The following is a 15,512-nucleotide window of genomic DNA, read 5'->3' as shown; positions in this document are numbered from 1 at the left end:
TCAACTGCTTAGAATAGCCAGAGCCAGTATTTAAAAAAGAAACAAAAAAAGAAACAAACAAAAAAAAAAACTCCCAACCTTGTAGGGTTTTCTCAGGCAGTGGTGGCAAGAGTATACAGACTATATGGTGTCAGTGGTTTTGAGAGTATACTGAGATTACTGTGATTGAGGAAAAACATCCAGCGCAAGGGGATGTTGATATAAACAACTAGTTGATGAAAGGTGTCAGAGCAGGATGTCACGAATCATTCTGACAAACAGGCAGTGCACGATCAAGCAAATTGCAGCCAGATACAATACTGGTGCTCCAACTCGCATATCCACCAAAAACACAACTCGCTGTACCTTAGCATGGATGGGCTATAACAGCAGATGACTATTTCAAGTGCCATTGCTATCTAAGGGAAACAGAAAGACAAGATTCTAGTTGGCAGAAGAGGGCAAACATTGGATCACTGAGCAATGGAAAGAACATTCCCTGTTCAGATGAATCCAGATTTCTGTTCCATCATGCCTGATGGGAGGGTCAGAATTTAAGAGCAGCATGAATTGATGAGCCCTTCCTGAATTAATGAGCCCTGAGCTGGTTGTAGCTCAAGTCACACAGTGGAAGCTCAGTGGTTGAGGTACTTGACTTGTAATTGTAAGGTTGTTGGTTCAATCCTCACCACTGCCAAGTTGCCACTGTTGCACCCCTGAGCAAGGCCCTTAACCTTCAATTGCTCAATTTGTACTCAGTCATAATTGTAAGCTTTGGATATGAGCATCAGCTAAATGCCGTAAATGATGGAGAAATGGTGTGATTTTTGTGGCAGTTCTGAAGGCCACAGAAGGTCCAACGTACTACTAGAAGGGTGTGTCTAATAAAGTAGCCAGTCAGTGTATATACCCAGACACATTAAGAACATAGCATGAACCATTGCTTCTTACTTTCGCATACCACTTCTCACATGTCTAAAACCTAAGACATGTAAATGGTCATCTTTTGTTCATGTAATGAATGCACAATGAGCTCCCAAATTTAGAACTCTAGGGTCATTTCCCAATTTCTGGGGGACTGTTGTTATATTGAGACTGGTCATTCTCTTATATTGTAACTGTACTTTTATTGATACACTGGAGTGGCCACTACAAGGATGAGGGAGCTGTACAGAGTGGTCTGGAATAAAGCACTTTTGTTTAGTAGCTTTTAGATACCATTAATGGCAAAGTAATTTTGTTTTGTCTGAGGTTAGATTTATTCTTTTTACGACTGCATTTGAATTTAGTCCTTAGCAAGTGTGAATCTGTTCGTCTCTCCCTCTCTATTGTGGAATTTTGCTGTGTGCTTGCTCATCTGCTCAGTTTTTCATTTACAGCACCTTACACTATTTCGCCTTCATAATAATCATTCACCAGCACCTTTCAACTGAGTTGTGTATCAGCATTTCTGCATCAATCATTGCCTTTACCTCACCAGTCTCCATACATCCTGAGCTGTGGCATTACCCTGGCCTGCATGTGACATTACCACTCACTCACCCTTCTTCCCTTCCTCACCCTTTGCATTGGGCTGGCATGTGATGGTGGCACTGGTTGTGTTCTTTTCCTCTCCCCCTTCTGTACTAACAGACGCAGACCAGACTGGAGCATGCCCTTCTTAAGGAGCTCGAGCAAAGTCTGCTCTTTGAAAAGACCAAAGCTGACAAACTCCAGAGGGAGTTAGAAGACTCTAGGGTAATGGATCTCTACGTATGCCTCGGCAGTGATGGCTGAGGATATCTCTTGGCCGATATGTAATTTCCAGGAATTTTGGCTGCTCGGCATAAATCGGTTGAAAATAACTTGTTCTTTTGGTCTGATTCCACAGCCTGCTTTAGTTTTAACAATTTTTCACACAAATGAACCCTGGCATTTTATAGCCTTTTACAAACACATTCTTTTATATTCTTTTCACAATACACAGTTTTTCGTAGCTTTTCATGCTCAGCCCTGGGTCAAATACATAGTTGAAACATCTTAGCCTTTTAAGTACTTCAGGACTTGTGCAGAATTTAGGAACATGTCTAATTTGAATCATTTGCAGATGTGCATGTAATTAAGTTTTTGGAGATCATCAAAGATTGCCATTACATTTTCTATGTTTAATTATTAATACACAAGTTGCATTATATAAGCCATTATAAGTGGGTAAATACAATAAATATGTATTGGGTTATAAGAGACATAAATGATTTAACATCAGATAATAGTAAGTAGATTTATTAATATTAGTTTGTATTAGTTATTGGAATATCAATAATGGGCATTTTTAAGTCATTCCATTAATACACCTCAGACTCATTGTTAAAAAGCATTGTCGTGTTAAATGATCTTAAGAGTTACCTTCATCCTTAAGTTACCTTCTAGCGATAACCTTTGTGTTAATATGTTGGAAAACTTGGCCCAGTTTGCGCTGGTTTTTAGACATACTAATAAATTGTAAATACCAAGATTAGCAAATTTATATGATGAGGAATTAATTAGCATAACATGCGTTTTGCTAACGTGTGATTACCAGTGTTCTAGTCATTTATGGATGCTTACCAGTAAGAGCCTTGTACATCTGGGAATAATGAATATAATAGGTATTATGATCCTAATAGACAATAGTTTACTAACCACAACAAATGACAGCCCCTAATGTGTTTTGGTCTACTAAAAATATGAAATATTGTTAGAATTGCGTCAACCCATTTTACAGAAACTCTTAGTCTTACATCTAATCGACTTTGTGTAAAATCCAAGTGATTATACAGTTGTTTGCTTACAAATGTACTATTGATGGGTTAAAGACTGAATGTGTCATCAGATTTCTAAATGTGTCATCAAAGACAAAGTAAAATGAACATGCTTCAGCTTTGTCTGCTAGAGGTAGTGTGTTTTTGGCATGGCTGCTGTTTGTGGGACATCAAGGCCTTTAGCTTGCAATTAAAAACTAAGGTGAATTAAATTGCAGTCTTACGTTATATATCTACCTTTCTGTATGTAGAGAGGTCTAGGTACCTCATGATTTTTGTGGGTCTTCTGCCTGCCAGAGAGATGCTGGATCAATAGTACGTCTCAGTGCAACACTAATTTTACTTATAACCCATTACAAGTTCAAGAATTTGTACATTGCATAAACCATTAAAAACTCAAAAACCTGAATTTTCCTCATTGGCGGTACATCACAGGAGTGAAATATTAAGTAAATATAATGTGTAATGTAAAAAAGAAAAATGAATCAAAGTGCAAAGTCCTTCTAAAATGACTATACTAGACATATTAGGGTTGCTTATAAGTGGTTGATTTTGCACTAAAGCATGTAGTTTCTAGGCATGGAGAATGTGTAATGTTTCTTGTATTATGATGTTGATTTACTAAAAACAGAAAAAGTACCAGTAAAATTTTGAAATTAGCAGTGAATTTAATTGTTAAAATAAATTAATTGACAAAGAAAATCCTTAAAAATATAATCAAAAGCCAGTTAATCAACTTCTGTTTTCATTTCATTTATTTTAAATTAAAAAAACCTTTTGAATTCTAAATGTAATTGGATAGTAATTAAATAATGCCAGAACAGGTATCAGTTGTTCTATTACATGGAGAGGATAGAATCACAAATGCAAATATTCAGAGCATGTGGGCCAAAAGAGACCATAAATCATAAAAATATTTGTTTATATATATATATATATATATATTTTTTTTTTTAAAAAGCCATCGCAACATTGTACGAGTTTTAAGAACAAGTTCAAGTTCAAGAGGTTTTGTCATTTCAGCTATATACAAGTACACAACAAAAACGAGACAATGTTCCTCCAGGACCATGGTGCAACACAAAAACAACAGTGCAACAGACAACATGCTACACAAGTGCAAACAGTCCAATATAGTGCAAAATGTCATTAAATGAACAATAATAAATACAGGACAGGACAAATACAAAATACAAAATGATTTTGGTATTTGACCCAGGTCTGTCTTCTTATTAGTATATGCAAATCAATATAAATACTATAAAATTCCATATCTTAGCAACTGCTCAAGATATAGCCATGACCTTGTCAGCCTACTCAACCTTTTGATCATGATCACAACAGGGGTGTTTTTGTCAGGGGCTGTTTCAGGCCATTGAGTTCCAAACTTGCTTCTAGTGGCTGGAAAGGAGTTTAAATGAGTTCTGGTTCAATAACATTAGAGCAGATTTATTAGCTAAGTCATGAAGTGAATTTTACCGACTTGATCAGTCCCATCCACTTTACACAGCCTCTGGCACATATTCGTTTTTGTCTGTCAGGAGAGAAATGCTCATGGTTTATTAAGTAGGACAATCTTTTTGTTTTGCTCTTAAGTTTTTTTTTGTGTGTGTTGCTAGTTGCATGTGCATGGGAAATGTGGGGAGAAAAAAAAAAGTACTTTGCATAAACAATTGTATGTTGGGTACATGGAGCTCAAAAACTAGCTAAATAGCATTGACTAGATTTTTCTATTTATTGTTTATACATATTTGTTCATAACTATATTCATACAATAATGCGTCCGTAGTTTTTTTGGAGCTGCAATGGGAAAAGTGTATATTAAACAAACATGCACTCCCCAAGCGCTCAACAGAACAGATGTGTTAAATTTATAGTGTAGATGCTAGTCCAGTCCTTTCCATTCATCCTCACAGCCTTGTTGTGTTTTGACTTTTCCTTCCTGATGAGCTCCCATTTAAGCTCCACATCTCTGTTGGACCTTTATAAGCAAAATGTTGTGTAGCCCCGTTGGCCGCGTCTAGCAGGCCTGCTTGGAACTCAATGCAGCACTGAAGTGGCCCTGCTCCTCCCCAACCCTGTCCCGCTCCTGACCTTCCATTTCCTGTTCCCCCATTAAAATTTTTATATAGCACCCTTTAATCTTGCTTTGCTAATGTGCTCTTGGTGTATCTTTTTTCAACAATTACAACATTCACAATCAGTTAGCTTGCTGTCACAAAATGGTTAATTCCATACCTTCGTCAAAAGCCACGGGTGTGAAATGAGTGAGAGTATTAGTTTGTCCTGTCTGCAGGTTGCCACAGTCTCTGAGAAGTCTCGCATTCTGGAACTGGAGAGGGACCTTGCGTTGCGGGACAAAGAAGTTGCTGCCCTTCGGCAGCACCTGGAGGCAGAGCCTGGGTATAGGGCTTCTAGCCAGGACCCTGCCACTGCAGTCCTTCAGGAGGAACTCTCTTTGCTCCACACCCATCCGTCTTCTCAAGCAGCTAGCCATGACGCAGAGCAGGCCACCCTGCGTGCGAAGATCGATTCAGAAGAAAAAATGCATCGCGAGGCCACAGCTCAACTGCAGGCCTCCTTAGCACTTTTATCCAAAGACAACGAGCAGCTTCGTGCTCGACTAATGGAGGCTGCAAAGGAGAATACAGATGTTATTGAGCTGTGGCGCTCCAAGCTAGCCTCGGCCATCACCTCACATCAGCAAGCAATGGAGGAGCTGAAGGCCTCTTCATGTAAGGGAGTTGGTGATTCCCATGCGGCCGAGCTCGTTGAGTTGAGAGACGCTTTGGAAAGGCTGAAGGCAGAGCACAAGCTGGAGCTGGAGGAGTGCATGGGTAGGCACACTGCTGATGCTATGAGATGGAAGCAAGAAGGCGAAGAGCTCCGGAAACAGCTGCTCACTCTAACTGAGGAGAAGGAGCACCTGGTGGAATCTCTACGTACTAACCTGGAGAGCACGGAGGAACAACACCTAGTGGAGATGGAGGAAGCTTTGGGCAAGCTCCACAATGCTGAACTTAGAGTCAAAGAGCTAGACGAGGAAGTGCTTAAGCTCGGACAGCAGGTGAATGAGAAGGCTCGGGAGGTTCAGGATCAACATGCGGTCCTTCAGTCTCTGCAGTCTCAACAGAGCCATGGCGATCAGGAGTTCCAGAGTCTTTTAGCACATCTTGAAGAAGCACAGGGCAAGTGCAGGCTGCAAGAAGGAAAGGTAGGGAAAAATGTCGAACCCTACACTCATTCCAATAGCAGTACAGATGTTAATTTTTGGCAATATTACCCTTCTAAACTATTGTACACACTTTGTAGTGAAGCCACCTAGAAGACCTGGGTTCGAAACCAGGCGTGGTTGCTGCCCTCTGCTTTGCTACACACTTGCAATAATTGGCAGAATTTGTTTCATTTTAGTTTGCTACTCATTTAAATGAGGGAAATTGTTGTTTTGACAACTAGCATTTGTCTTTTACATCCAGTGGCTTGTTATCCTCATTTCAATAATGATCCAAACTTGTTGATTGTACACTCCTGTGACTTTCATTCACTCCTTCCACCACTACACACGTCTGCATTATTGTTTCATGCTTCTCCTCCGGCAATGTGCATTGCCTATGGCTGCTAGGTCATTGAGCTGACCTCGGCGTTGGAGAGCAAACAGCAGGAGCTGCAGCAACTGCAGCAGAGCATGGCCTCACTGCGGGAAAACAGCAGCTCTTTGGAGCAAGAAGTTTCTGATATGGTAAGTCACCACATAGGTGGGTTACTTGTAGTTTTAGGTAAGTTCAATGAATCCTCTTTCTGTAAATTACATTGTCTCTTGCATAAAGTTAATCCTTTTTCCTTTATTTATTTTGATTTTTAGAAACAAAAGCATACAGCAGCTTTAAATGAAAAGACAGAATCCGCACATGCTGTGCAAAGTAAGTGTATGCACATAGATTCATTATTTTGCCATTAGATTGTGAGGCTGGTTTCTGTTGTACCATTTGTTATTAATGTAAGGATACAGCTGTATGACTTTTGTGTTATTCTTTTTGGTTAATCCTCATAAACCCTTATACCTTATTCTTTTAGATTTTCATTGTCACTTTTTTTTTTTTTTTTAACGTTTTTACTTTTTTTATTTTATTTTATTTATTTATTTTTTATAGAGTTACAGGAAATGCTCAACAAAAAAGAAGATCAATGCACATCTCTTTCTACTGAATCAGAAACGCTCAAGGTCCAGTTATCTGGTAAGTGCTCGGAGATTGTAATACAAAGAAAGGTGATGTTCAGCCTGGTTTAAGATTTGTCATTCGCTTATACATAATTGTCTCTTAGAAAAAGCCTGTGCACTTCTATTTTCCTTTTCTTTTCAGGTCTGGAGGCAAAGTCGAAAGCAGGTGAAGAGAAAATTGAGCAGCTAGCTAAAGATAAGACTAAACTTGAAAATGACATTAGCGAACTGATAAAGTCATCCGGAGACAGCTCTGCTCACCTGTCAAAAATAATGGAAGATCTCAATCAAAAAGACAGGTGCATCTTATAACATAATTTGCACATATTATACAAGTTAGCAGGCATAACATATTGAGTTAAATGAGTTTTTTATGTTGGCTGATGTATTTCTGTTTGTTACTGATTTAGTGTCTCTAACAGATTGTGTTTAACCTTCCCAATATAGGCTTCTTTTGAAAGTGTGAAGATTGGTCTGATACATTTGCATGCACAACAGACTTGTTGTAAAATGAGGTGGTTAAAGTATATAGTATAGAAAATCTAGTGGTTAATGAATTTACAATTGTAAGTAAGGGATACATTACACTATGAAGTGGTGTTGCTGGTAGGTTAGCTGGTATTGTGTAACCAAGATTAGTCTGCAGTATAAACTTATTAACTAAAAATATCCTGAAGAATCAGGATTGAGCAAATAATGTTTTGATACTTTAATGATAAATGCTTGAGTTGTCCTGATTAAATAATAAGGATATCTTTAATAACTTGAAAAGTTACTGATAACAAAAAAAACCTCAAAAATTCTATTCACAGGAGAATCGAGGAACTTCACAATCAGCTTTCAGAACAGAAGGAGTTGGTGGTTCGTTCCGAGGAGAACAGGCATCAGGAGCAGGAACAAGCAAACCAGGAGAGGAAGGACATCACTGAGAAACACCAGGAAGAGGTTTGCAACCTACTGGAAAAGATAAAGCTTCTGGTAAGAGATCAGAAATGTCTACTGTAGTAGATTTTAATAAAGTGTAACATTATGTATCAACACAGTGATGGCATTGTTACTTTTAGCAGAGTACACCAAATTTTTGACTTATTTTATTTTTAATTTTTTAAGAGATCTGAGCTTTTGTGACATTTACTATACAAACTTTTAAACACAATTACTATTACTACCAGGTATCAACAAGGCATCCAGCAGTTTTTTGTTAAGTGAAAAATAATATATACATTTTTTAGTTCAACTTGCATAATATGTTTAGATACAATACTAGAGTAATGCTAGACAAACATCATTATTATAAATTTAAGATGATTTGAGATGTTCATCTATTCACCTCAGTGCAATGTTTGCCATTAATAAAAATAGACTTGGTAAGACTTCAAACTTTTAAAGAGGATTTGGTGAAAGTTGAAACATTTGTGACTTTAAAATCTTGTTAAAGGACCACAAATAATGTACATGCCCTAAAATAATAATAAACACAAAAAATGTTTATTTTAAAAGCATGGTCAGACAAAGAATTTTTGAATTAACTTCTGGACAAGGTGGATGTGTGTTACTTATGTATATTGCTTATAATATTAAAGCTTCCTTTCCTTGTACATTGCTGCATAGGAGCGAAGTGTCGAGGAAGCTCAGGCTACAGTGCAAGATACCCAGACCTCTTCAGAGAAGGCTCTGGCCAGTGCCTTGGAGCGGCACTCAGAGGAGCTGCAGGAGCTCCAGTGTCAGGTTGAAGCAGCACAGCAGCAACTCTGCACTTCTGAGGAGAAGTGCCAGAGGCTCAAAGAAGAGGCAGAGCACTTGATGACTTTTCAAGAAAAGGCAGAGGTAAGAAGCAAGCATGATTGACGTTAGCAGCATTATGCTAATCTGATGCATACATAGCAATTGGGATGGAAATGAATGACATGGAAAAGTTAGCGTTGCGTGACATTTACTGACGAGTGTCAATGGATAGATTGTTTTTATTTACAATGTTACAATAGTTGTTTAACCTCTAAATCATGACCCATATCTGCCTTTAAGAAAATGAATCAGTTATCAAACAATCATAAGCTCCACATGCTGACAGATGTAATGAAAAACACATTATTAAATGAACACCTCTAATGTTTAAAAAGGAGCCATTTCTAATATGGCCAGAGGGTGCCTGTCCATGGTGCTGCCTCAGCCTGCTGTCCTCATTGCTGGGTGTAGTGCAGAGGCTGAACAAGCATAGGCTTACATTGAAACAATCATAGATGCTTAAGGAAATCAGAAGTCAGGGCCTTAGTGGCTTGGTTTTTTTTAAATACAAGGTTGGCTTGCTCAGAACAATAATTATCAACAACATGAATTTGTGGCTTTGTTAGGACATGTATGAAATAAGCACATATTAACAGCATAAAGAGATGTGCCATTTATAGAAGAATACATCAACAGACTTAGCCTTTTGCTTAAGGCTATTTTGATATGCATTAAATTATTATTATAATATTATTATTATTATCACTGTGGTGAAGCAACTCCACCCGGGTCTCAAACCCAGGTCATGCAGGAGGTAAACATGTGCCCTGACCGCTACACCAGTGCTTCACGTTAGTGCTTCACCCCTTCTGTGGATCCTTCACTCTCCAACCCTTACTCATCCAGGGTTACACCCGTGTCCCTCACCAGAGTTCACACACTGGGATTTTTATACCTCAAACTTGGGTCTGACCACTGGACCAAAGAGCCAGCTCTCTGGTAATGACACAGAAGGATAGATGTGTGCATCCTTGTAGTGAATGAGACCACAACATTATCACAAACTGAAAATATAAGAAACTGCAAAATATCCCTTATCTTTTAAATTTTGATGTTGACTCCAATAGCCCCTTTCGAATACAAAACATGGAACATTACTGAATTCACTTTTACTGCAACACTAATGTATTCCCTCTTCCACACTTGAAGCCTATTCCCATAGCATTGTCTGTGTGTTCATACATGGCATAAAAATCCAGCCTGGAGTCTGGATGTTATGTCTAGTATGCTGGTAGACCCTTTTCCAGTCAGTGTTTAGATCACATTGTGTTGATTTGCTAGCAATGTTAGGAAATTTTAAGAAAATCTTTTAAATATTTAAGACATTAATTTTAAGCAACAATTTCTTAAATAAAGAAAAAAAGTTATTTTGTGGCTTTTTATTTATTTATTTGTTTGTTTATTTACATTAAAAAAACCTTTGAACATTTGATAGCACAATACAAATAAAGCAACTAGAGTCAGAGCATGATGGGGAAACAAAAGCAAATAAATAAATGATTCACTAAAAACTATTTTAATATAAAAAAAAAAAATTTGTCACAAGTTTTGTTACAGCTATGTAGGCTTGTCACAATACCAGAATTTTGACTTTTAAACTGACACCATGTGTAGTATCACAATTCTTGATACCAAAATGATACCTTGGCATAAAAACTCCACAAAAATGTAAAGTCCTTTCATTGTCTGAACGTAAAATATTGGATTGAACGCAGAAAAAATCTGATTGCAAAAGCTCAATTTTTAAATGTAATCTGGCTAAATACAAGTAAAATGATTATACAATAATCTAAATAGTTAAAACTTTCTTCTTCTGTAATTACATTAGGGAGTTTCCTTGCCTGTTTAATTCAGTTCACATGGCAAGACAAGTAATTATCTCAAAAACAACAACGGTTCTCAACAGAACATTTCACTAATCACTAAAGAAAGCTCCCCAGTGTAGCCTTTATCTTTGCTAAGATGTCATCATTTCTTCTCCATACTGATTCAGTACCTTAGGCTGTATTCAGTATTGAAAGCATTGAATGTTATGGAATCTAATCATTTGCTACCGTATAGTATTGAAATAGCACTGGACCTTCAATGCCTAGTGTGAATCAAAAAAGTTAAGAAACTTGAAGCATTTGAGATGTACATTCAAGTTCAAGTTTTCTGTTTATCTCTTTGTGCAAGCTAGAGCGCATGACAGCAGTCTTCAGCCTGGTGTAAGAATGAAACTTCTGCAAGCTGGTTATCAGCTGTGGGCAAAATATGTCTGTTATAATGAAGTCCACAAAGCATCGTTGTATACAGCCTCTGTGTTCCCTAATTCATTGCATAACAAGTGCAAATTTGGTAAAGATATCAGTTCACGTTCTTTTTGTTGCATTCTTGACTTTTGAAGGAAGTTACTTCTTGCATTCCAAAGTAGGTGATGGTAGACAGGTGTGAGTAGGACATCTTGATATGTGAACAAACATGTATCTTTATTTTTAGCATGGAGTTTCCCATGGGCATTTGACTATTAATAATTTGTCCACATTTCTTTGGTGCATAATTTCGTTATATGATAATAGTTTTAAAATGGCAGTGCATGTAATATTTGCCACATCATTATTTGATATGCATTTTCATCACGTGTCACATTCACATTTTATTACTACAACAAAACAACTTGGTGTAAAGCTTTTAACCTCTGCCTTTACAAAAACGATGAAAATCCTGAGATAAATGTAAATATTGTATTATGTACAAATAAATGTGCCACCATTAAGAATGAGTTCCATCAAGGACACTGTTATACAACACTGCACTGTTATACAACAGACGTCTGAACAAATACAGAGACACAGATTGTACTGCTACAGTAGAACATCACAGCAGGGGTGAGACACCACAGCCGCAGCAGAGCCTACTCTCTTTAATATACCAAAATGAAAGGGGAAATAGGAGTGAGCAAATTTGAACAGCTCATGAGCGCACCAATTAAATAAGCTTTCTCTCCTGCTTCTTGTATATCTTTTAATGCATCAAGCAATATTAATATCACTGCAGTAGTGTGACAGACATGAAATAATGCTAAACATATTTCCAGTTCATGTCCACCTGTAGGCTGGAATGCTTCATCCTGTAAGGTGATTTAGAATTCTGGTGCTTATAAATGATGAGTATCGAGGTTATCCATTTATTAAATTATTATTTAAATCTCAGTAAACATATTTTTAAACAAATATTTGCAAACCTAAACCACATTGTGTGAGGGGGTGGGGGGTGGGAAGGATTTTAAATGTGTTGCTAATATATGAAAATTGTAAAATGAGGAATATAAATAGTAGCTAATCTGGTGCCTCATATATCCCTGCCTCATCACCCCACTTCAGACCACAGAGCTGCACTGCTTCTTATCTTGACATTAAAATTAGAGACAAGTTGCAGAATTCAGCTGTGTGATTTGTTTTTAATAAATAATAATAATTGGAATAATAAATGTTAAATACTTGCACAGTCAACATGCTGATATAAATTGTTACTATAAGTTTGCTACTAAGATCTGAAGATTGGATATATGTACAACTACAATAATGATCATGCTTAACATTATGGTAGTAGCAGTTTTTGTGTCAAATGCTATTTGAGTCAGCCTTATTAGCATTGCACTGGGACTCAAATAGTTGTCATTGGTTTAAAGCTTTGCTTTTTGTGTAGATTTGCTTCTTTGCATCTAATCTGTTCCACAGTTTTCTCATTTTCCATTTCTCATTCGTTTTGTTTATTTAAAGAAATGGTTTGGCAAAGCATCACATTTATGCGTGTACCTAATAATGGTGCTTTATCTCACCCAAAATATAAACATATGCGCAAATATTCACATACATGCCTCATTCTTAAGTAATGTCATGCAGACTTGGTTAAAAGTAGAACTGCATTATGACCTGCTTTCCAGTTATTCAATATGTGTGAATTCAGGCTATCCATGCTGTATTGCAATATTAGTTTTTTTAGAAAGGGGTTACTTTGCAATGTCATCTTAGACAAGTATATGAAGGTTAGGGCATGTACAGTTTGTAGAAAATAATCTGGTAGAGACACTTCTGTTATTGCTACCTTAGATTTATAGTATATAGTATATAACTAAAAAAGCAGATGTTGGACACTAAACATGTGCCAGCTAATGGACTATATTTGGAATAATTGGTGTAAAATTAGATTTTCATCCAAACCATTTCTTTAAAATGATGTTGTGATGGTGCTTCTTTTGCTTGTTTCCTTTGTTCTTTGTCATGGTGTTGTTGTTGTTGTTGTTTTTTTTTTTTTAATCAACATAAACTTTCCGTTCTCTCCCCCCCCCCCCCTTTTTTTTTTTTCTTTTTCTCTCAGTCGCTCACTGCTGAATTGGCTTTCTCCATGCAAGGGGCTGAGAAGCTTGCTTCTGAATTTGGGGATCTGAGGTTGTTGTCTGAAAGTCTAGCTAAGGAAAGGGATGTTCTTCAGGCTCAGACGGCAAATGTGGAGAAGCAAATTGCAGAGTCCCACGTGAAGATATCTAGCCTGGAGGTGGTTCAACAGGATCTTACATCAAAAAATAAGGAACTTCAAGCATTCAGTGACCAATTAAGCAATGAAATAAAGCAACTGCATTCCACAAGTGATAAACTACATAGGGAAAAGTCATCACTGAATTTGGAAAAAGGGCAGCTTTTAGAAAAGGTGCAGAGGTTAACAAAAATCTTGGAAGAAATGAAAGCTGAGAATGCTCTTCTGAAGGAGACTGAAGGAAAGCTCATAGGTCAGATTGAAGATCTGGAAAAGAGCAATGCACAGAGACAAGAAACCATTTTGAAATATCAGCAAGAGATTCAGGAACAAGAGACAAATAATACACAGCTAGCCCAAAAACACCTCAAGGCCTGTGAGGATAGGGACAGGTTTCAGGAGGAACTTGGATGTTGTCAAGAGGAGCTGCAGTCCATTAAATCATTATGCGTAAAAAATGCAGAGCTTCAATCACTGATAGACTCTTTTGAGTGTAAGAAAAAGGAGCTCTCTACCAAGAATGCCAATTTGCAGGCTGAAATCGAAAATCTCCGTAATAACAATGCAAAAGTAATGGCAAAACTAAATACCACCATTTCAGATAAAGAGTCGCTTGTGGATGAAAAGGCAGAACTTGAAAGGCAGCTTCATGCCACCACGATTGCATTGGAAATAGCTGGCAAGGATAATGCTGAGCTTCAAGCCTCCAATTGCAGCTTTGTTAAAATGCTGGAGGAAGTCAAGACTAGTAAGGACATCACACACTCTGAGAAGCTTTTACTCCTACAAGAGAAGGAAAACCTTTCTAAAAAGATGGAGGAACTTGTGCAAAGAATTGCCAGTTGTGACAATGATAATGCTAGTCTCTTGGAGGTGCAGTCAAAGCTTAACGCAGAAATTGCATCTATCAGAACAGAAAAGGAGAAGGCAGAAATGGAACAAAAGTTGCTGTTCACCAAAGTAGAGGACTTAAGAAAGTCTGTTAATGAGCTGTGCATAGAAAAAAAAGATCTTTCTGAGGAGAAAAATTATTTGCAGCTTCAAGTTCAGGACCTTGCGCAAAGTTCAGCTTCCACTTTTCAAAAATTGAATGAGCTATCTTCTTTACTGCAGAAGGTCACTGAAGAGAAAACATTGCTTACCAAAGAAATTGAGCTTTTAAAGGTCCAGCAGATGAAGAGTGAGGAGATCAGGTCAGATATGGTTGTTGCAAAAGATCTTCTTACTTCAAATATTGAAGAACTTGGAAAGGAAAATGCATGCCTTATTTCAGAGAAGGCTGATCTTCTAGCCTTGCACAGTTCTCTTGAACAAGAGGTGCCATCTCTTCGTCAAAGCCTGAAAACCAGCAAAAAGCAATGCTCTGAATATTTGGCTGAGGTAGAAAAGCTGAAAAAGGCTCAACTTCAATTAGAAGCACGTCTACAAAACCTCCATGATGACAGTATTAAGTTAGAGGAGAAACACAGAGCTGCAGAATTGCAGGTGAGCCTTTTATCCAAAGCCCAGGATGAGATTGTCTCCAGTCTGACTGCAGTTCAAGCTGAGAGGGATGCCCTCCGGATGGAAAAGGAGAAAGCCAGCATTATGGTGACTCAACTTGAGGCCCAAAACAAAAGTGCTTTATCAAAGCAGCTTGAGGTATTCCGTAAAAAATAAACATCCTCTGATGTACTAATGATGACACCGCTATTACACTTGTAGGGTTTAATTGCTTTTTGCATGCCAGCAGGCTTGTTTTGCTTTACTGTTTCCATTAAATATGCTCTTGTAGATCACATACTGCACTAATTCACTTTAATTTTCTGTTGACTGCAAGTAACAACCAAGCTATTGTTTCTACAAGTTAGGTCAGGGTCACTGAAGCATGTTCCCCATCAGTAATAAATGCTAAGAATATACCTTCTCCTCCAGGCTTGTCCATAATATGTGGCAAGCATTAGAAAATACTAGAAAATCAATTAACACACAGTTGAGAAAATCTTTCATGAGCATAATATAAATAATTGAGGGTATGATTCTATTCTATGCCTGTATACCTATGAAGGTATTGTCATTCAGAAGCGCTAATGGCATGATTCAAAAAGTACTGTAAGAATGCTACTAACATTTAGAACCATTGAGTGAATAGGTTAAATTATTTTAGGTTGTCTTGAGTAACAGGTTGGAGTCTGATTTGATTCAACTGCAAAAACTATATTATTTTTAATTAAAGTTTCTTCCATAAGAATGAA

The 15,512-nt window shown here is 37.5% G+C and overlaps 1 protein-coding gene across 13 annotated transcripts in view; it reads left to right on the top strand.

Annotated features, from left to right (window-relative positions):
• The window catches only part of clip1a (CAP-GLY domain containing linker protein 1a), a 44,065-nt gene that overhangs the window by 11,338 nt on the left and 17,215 nt on the right, over positions 1 to 15,512 (top strand). For 11 of the 13 annotated variants that reach the window (XR_014123421.1, XR_014123420.1, XR_014123423.1 and 8 more), the window contains exons 9-17: positions 1,612 to 1,716; positions 5,056 to 5,973; positions 6,382 to 6,498; positions 6,622 to 6,679; positions 6,911 to 6,994; positions 7,121 to 7,277; positions 7,791 to 7,956; positions 8,590 to 8,805; positions 13,123 to 14,919. Coding sequence is in view for 10 of the 13 variants with exons in the window: in XM_081713513.1 (XP_081569639.1) it covers positions 1,612 to 1,716; positions 5,056 to 5,973; positions 6,382 to 6,498; positions 6,622 to 6,679; positions 6,911 to 6,994; positions 7,121 to 7,277; positions 7,791 to 7,956; positions 8,590 to 8,805; positions 13,123 to 14,919 (3,618 nt within the window). In the remaining 3 variants the exon portion in view is untranslated. The remainder of the gene's footprint in view (positions 1 to 1,611; positions 1,717 to 5,055; positions 5,974 to 6,381; positions 6,499 to 6,621; positions 6,680 to 6,910; positions 6,995 to 7,120; positions 7,278 to 7,790; positions 7,957 to 8,589; positions 8,806 to 13,122; positions 14,920 to 15,512) is intronic. The other 2 variants (XM_081713497.1, XM_081713512.1) reach the window with 2 other exon arrangements.

The sequence above is a fragment of the Electrophorus electricus genome, chromosome 1, assembly GCF_041902795.1.
Source record: "Electrophorus electricus isolate QZ-2024a chromosome 1, ASM4190279v1, whole genome shotgun sequence".
Taxonomy (NCBI): Eukaryota; Metazoa; Chordata; class Actinopteri; order Gymnotiformes; family Gymnotidae; genus Electrophorus; species Electrophorus electricus.
This window is presented reverse-complemented; position numbering and strand designations above follow the sequence as displayed.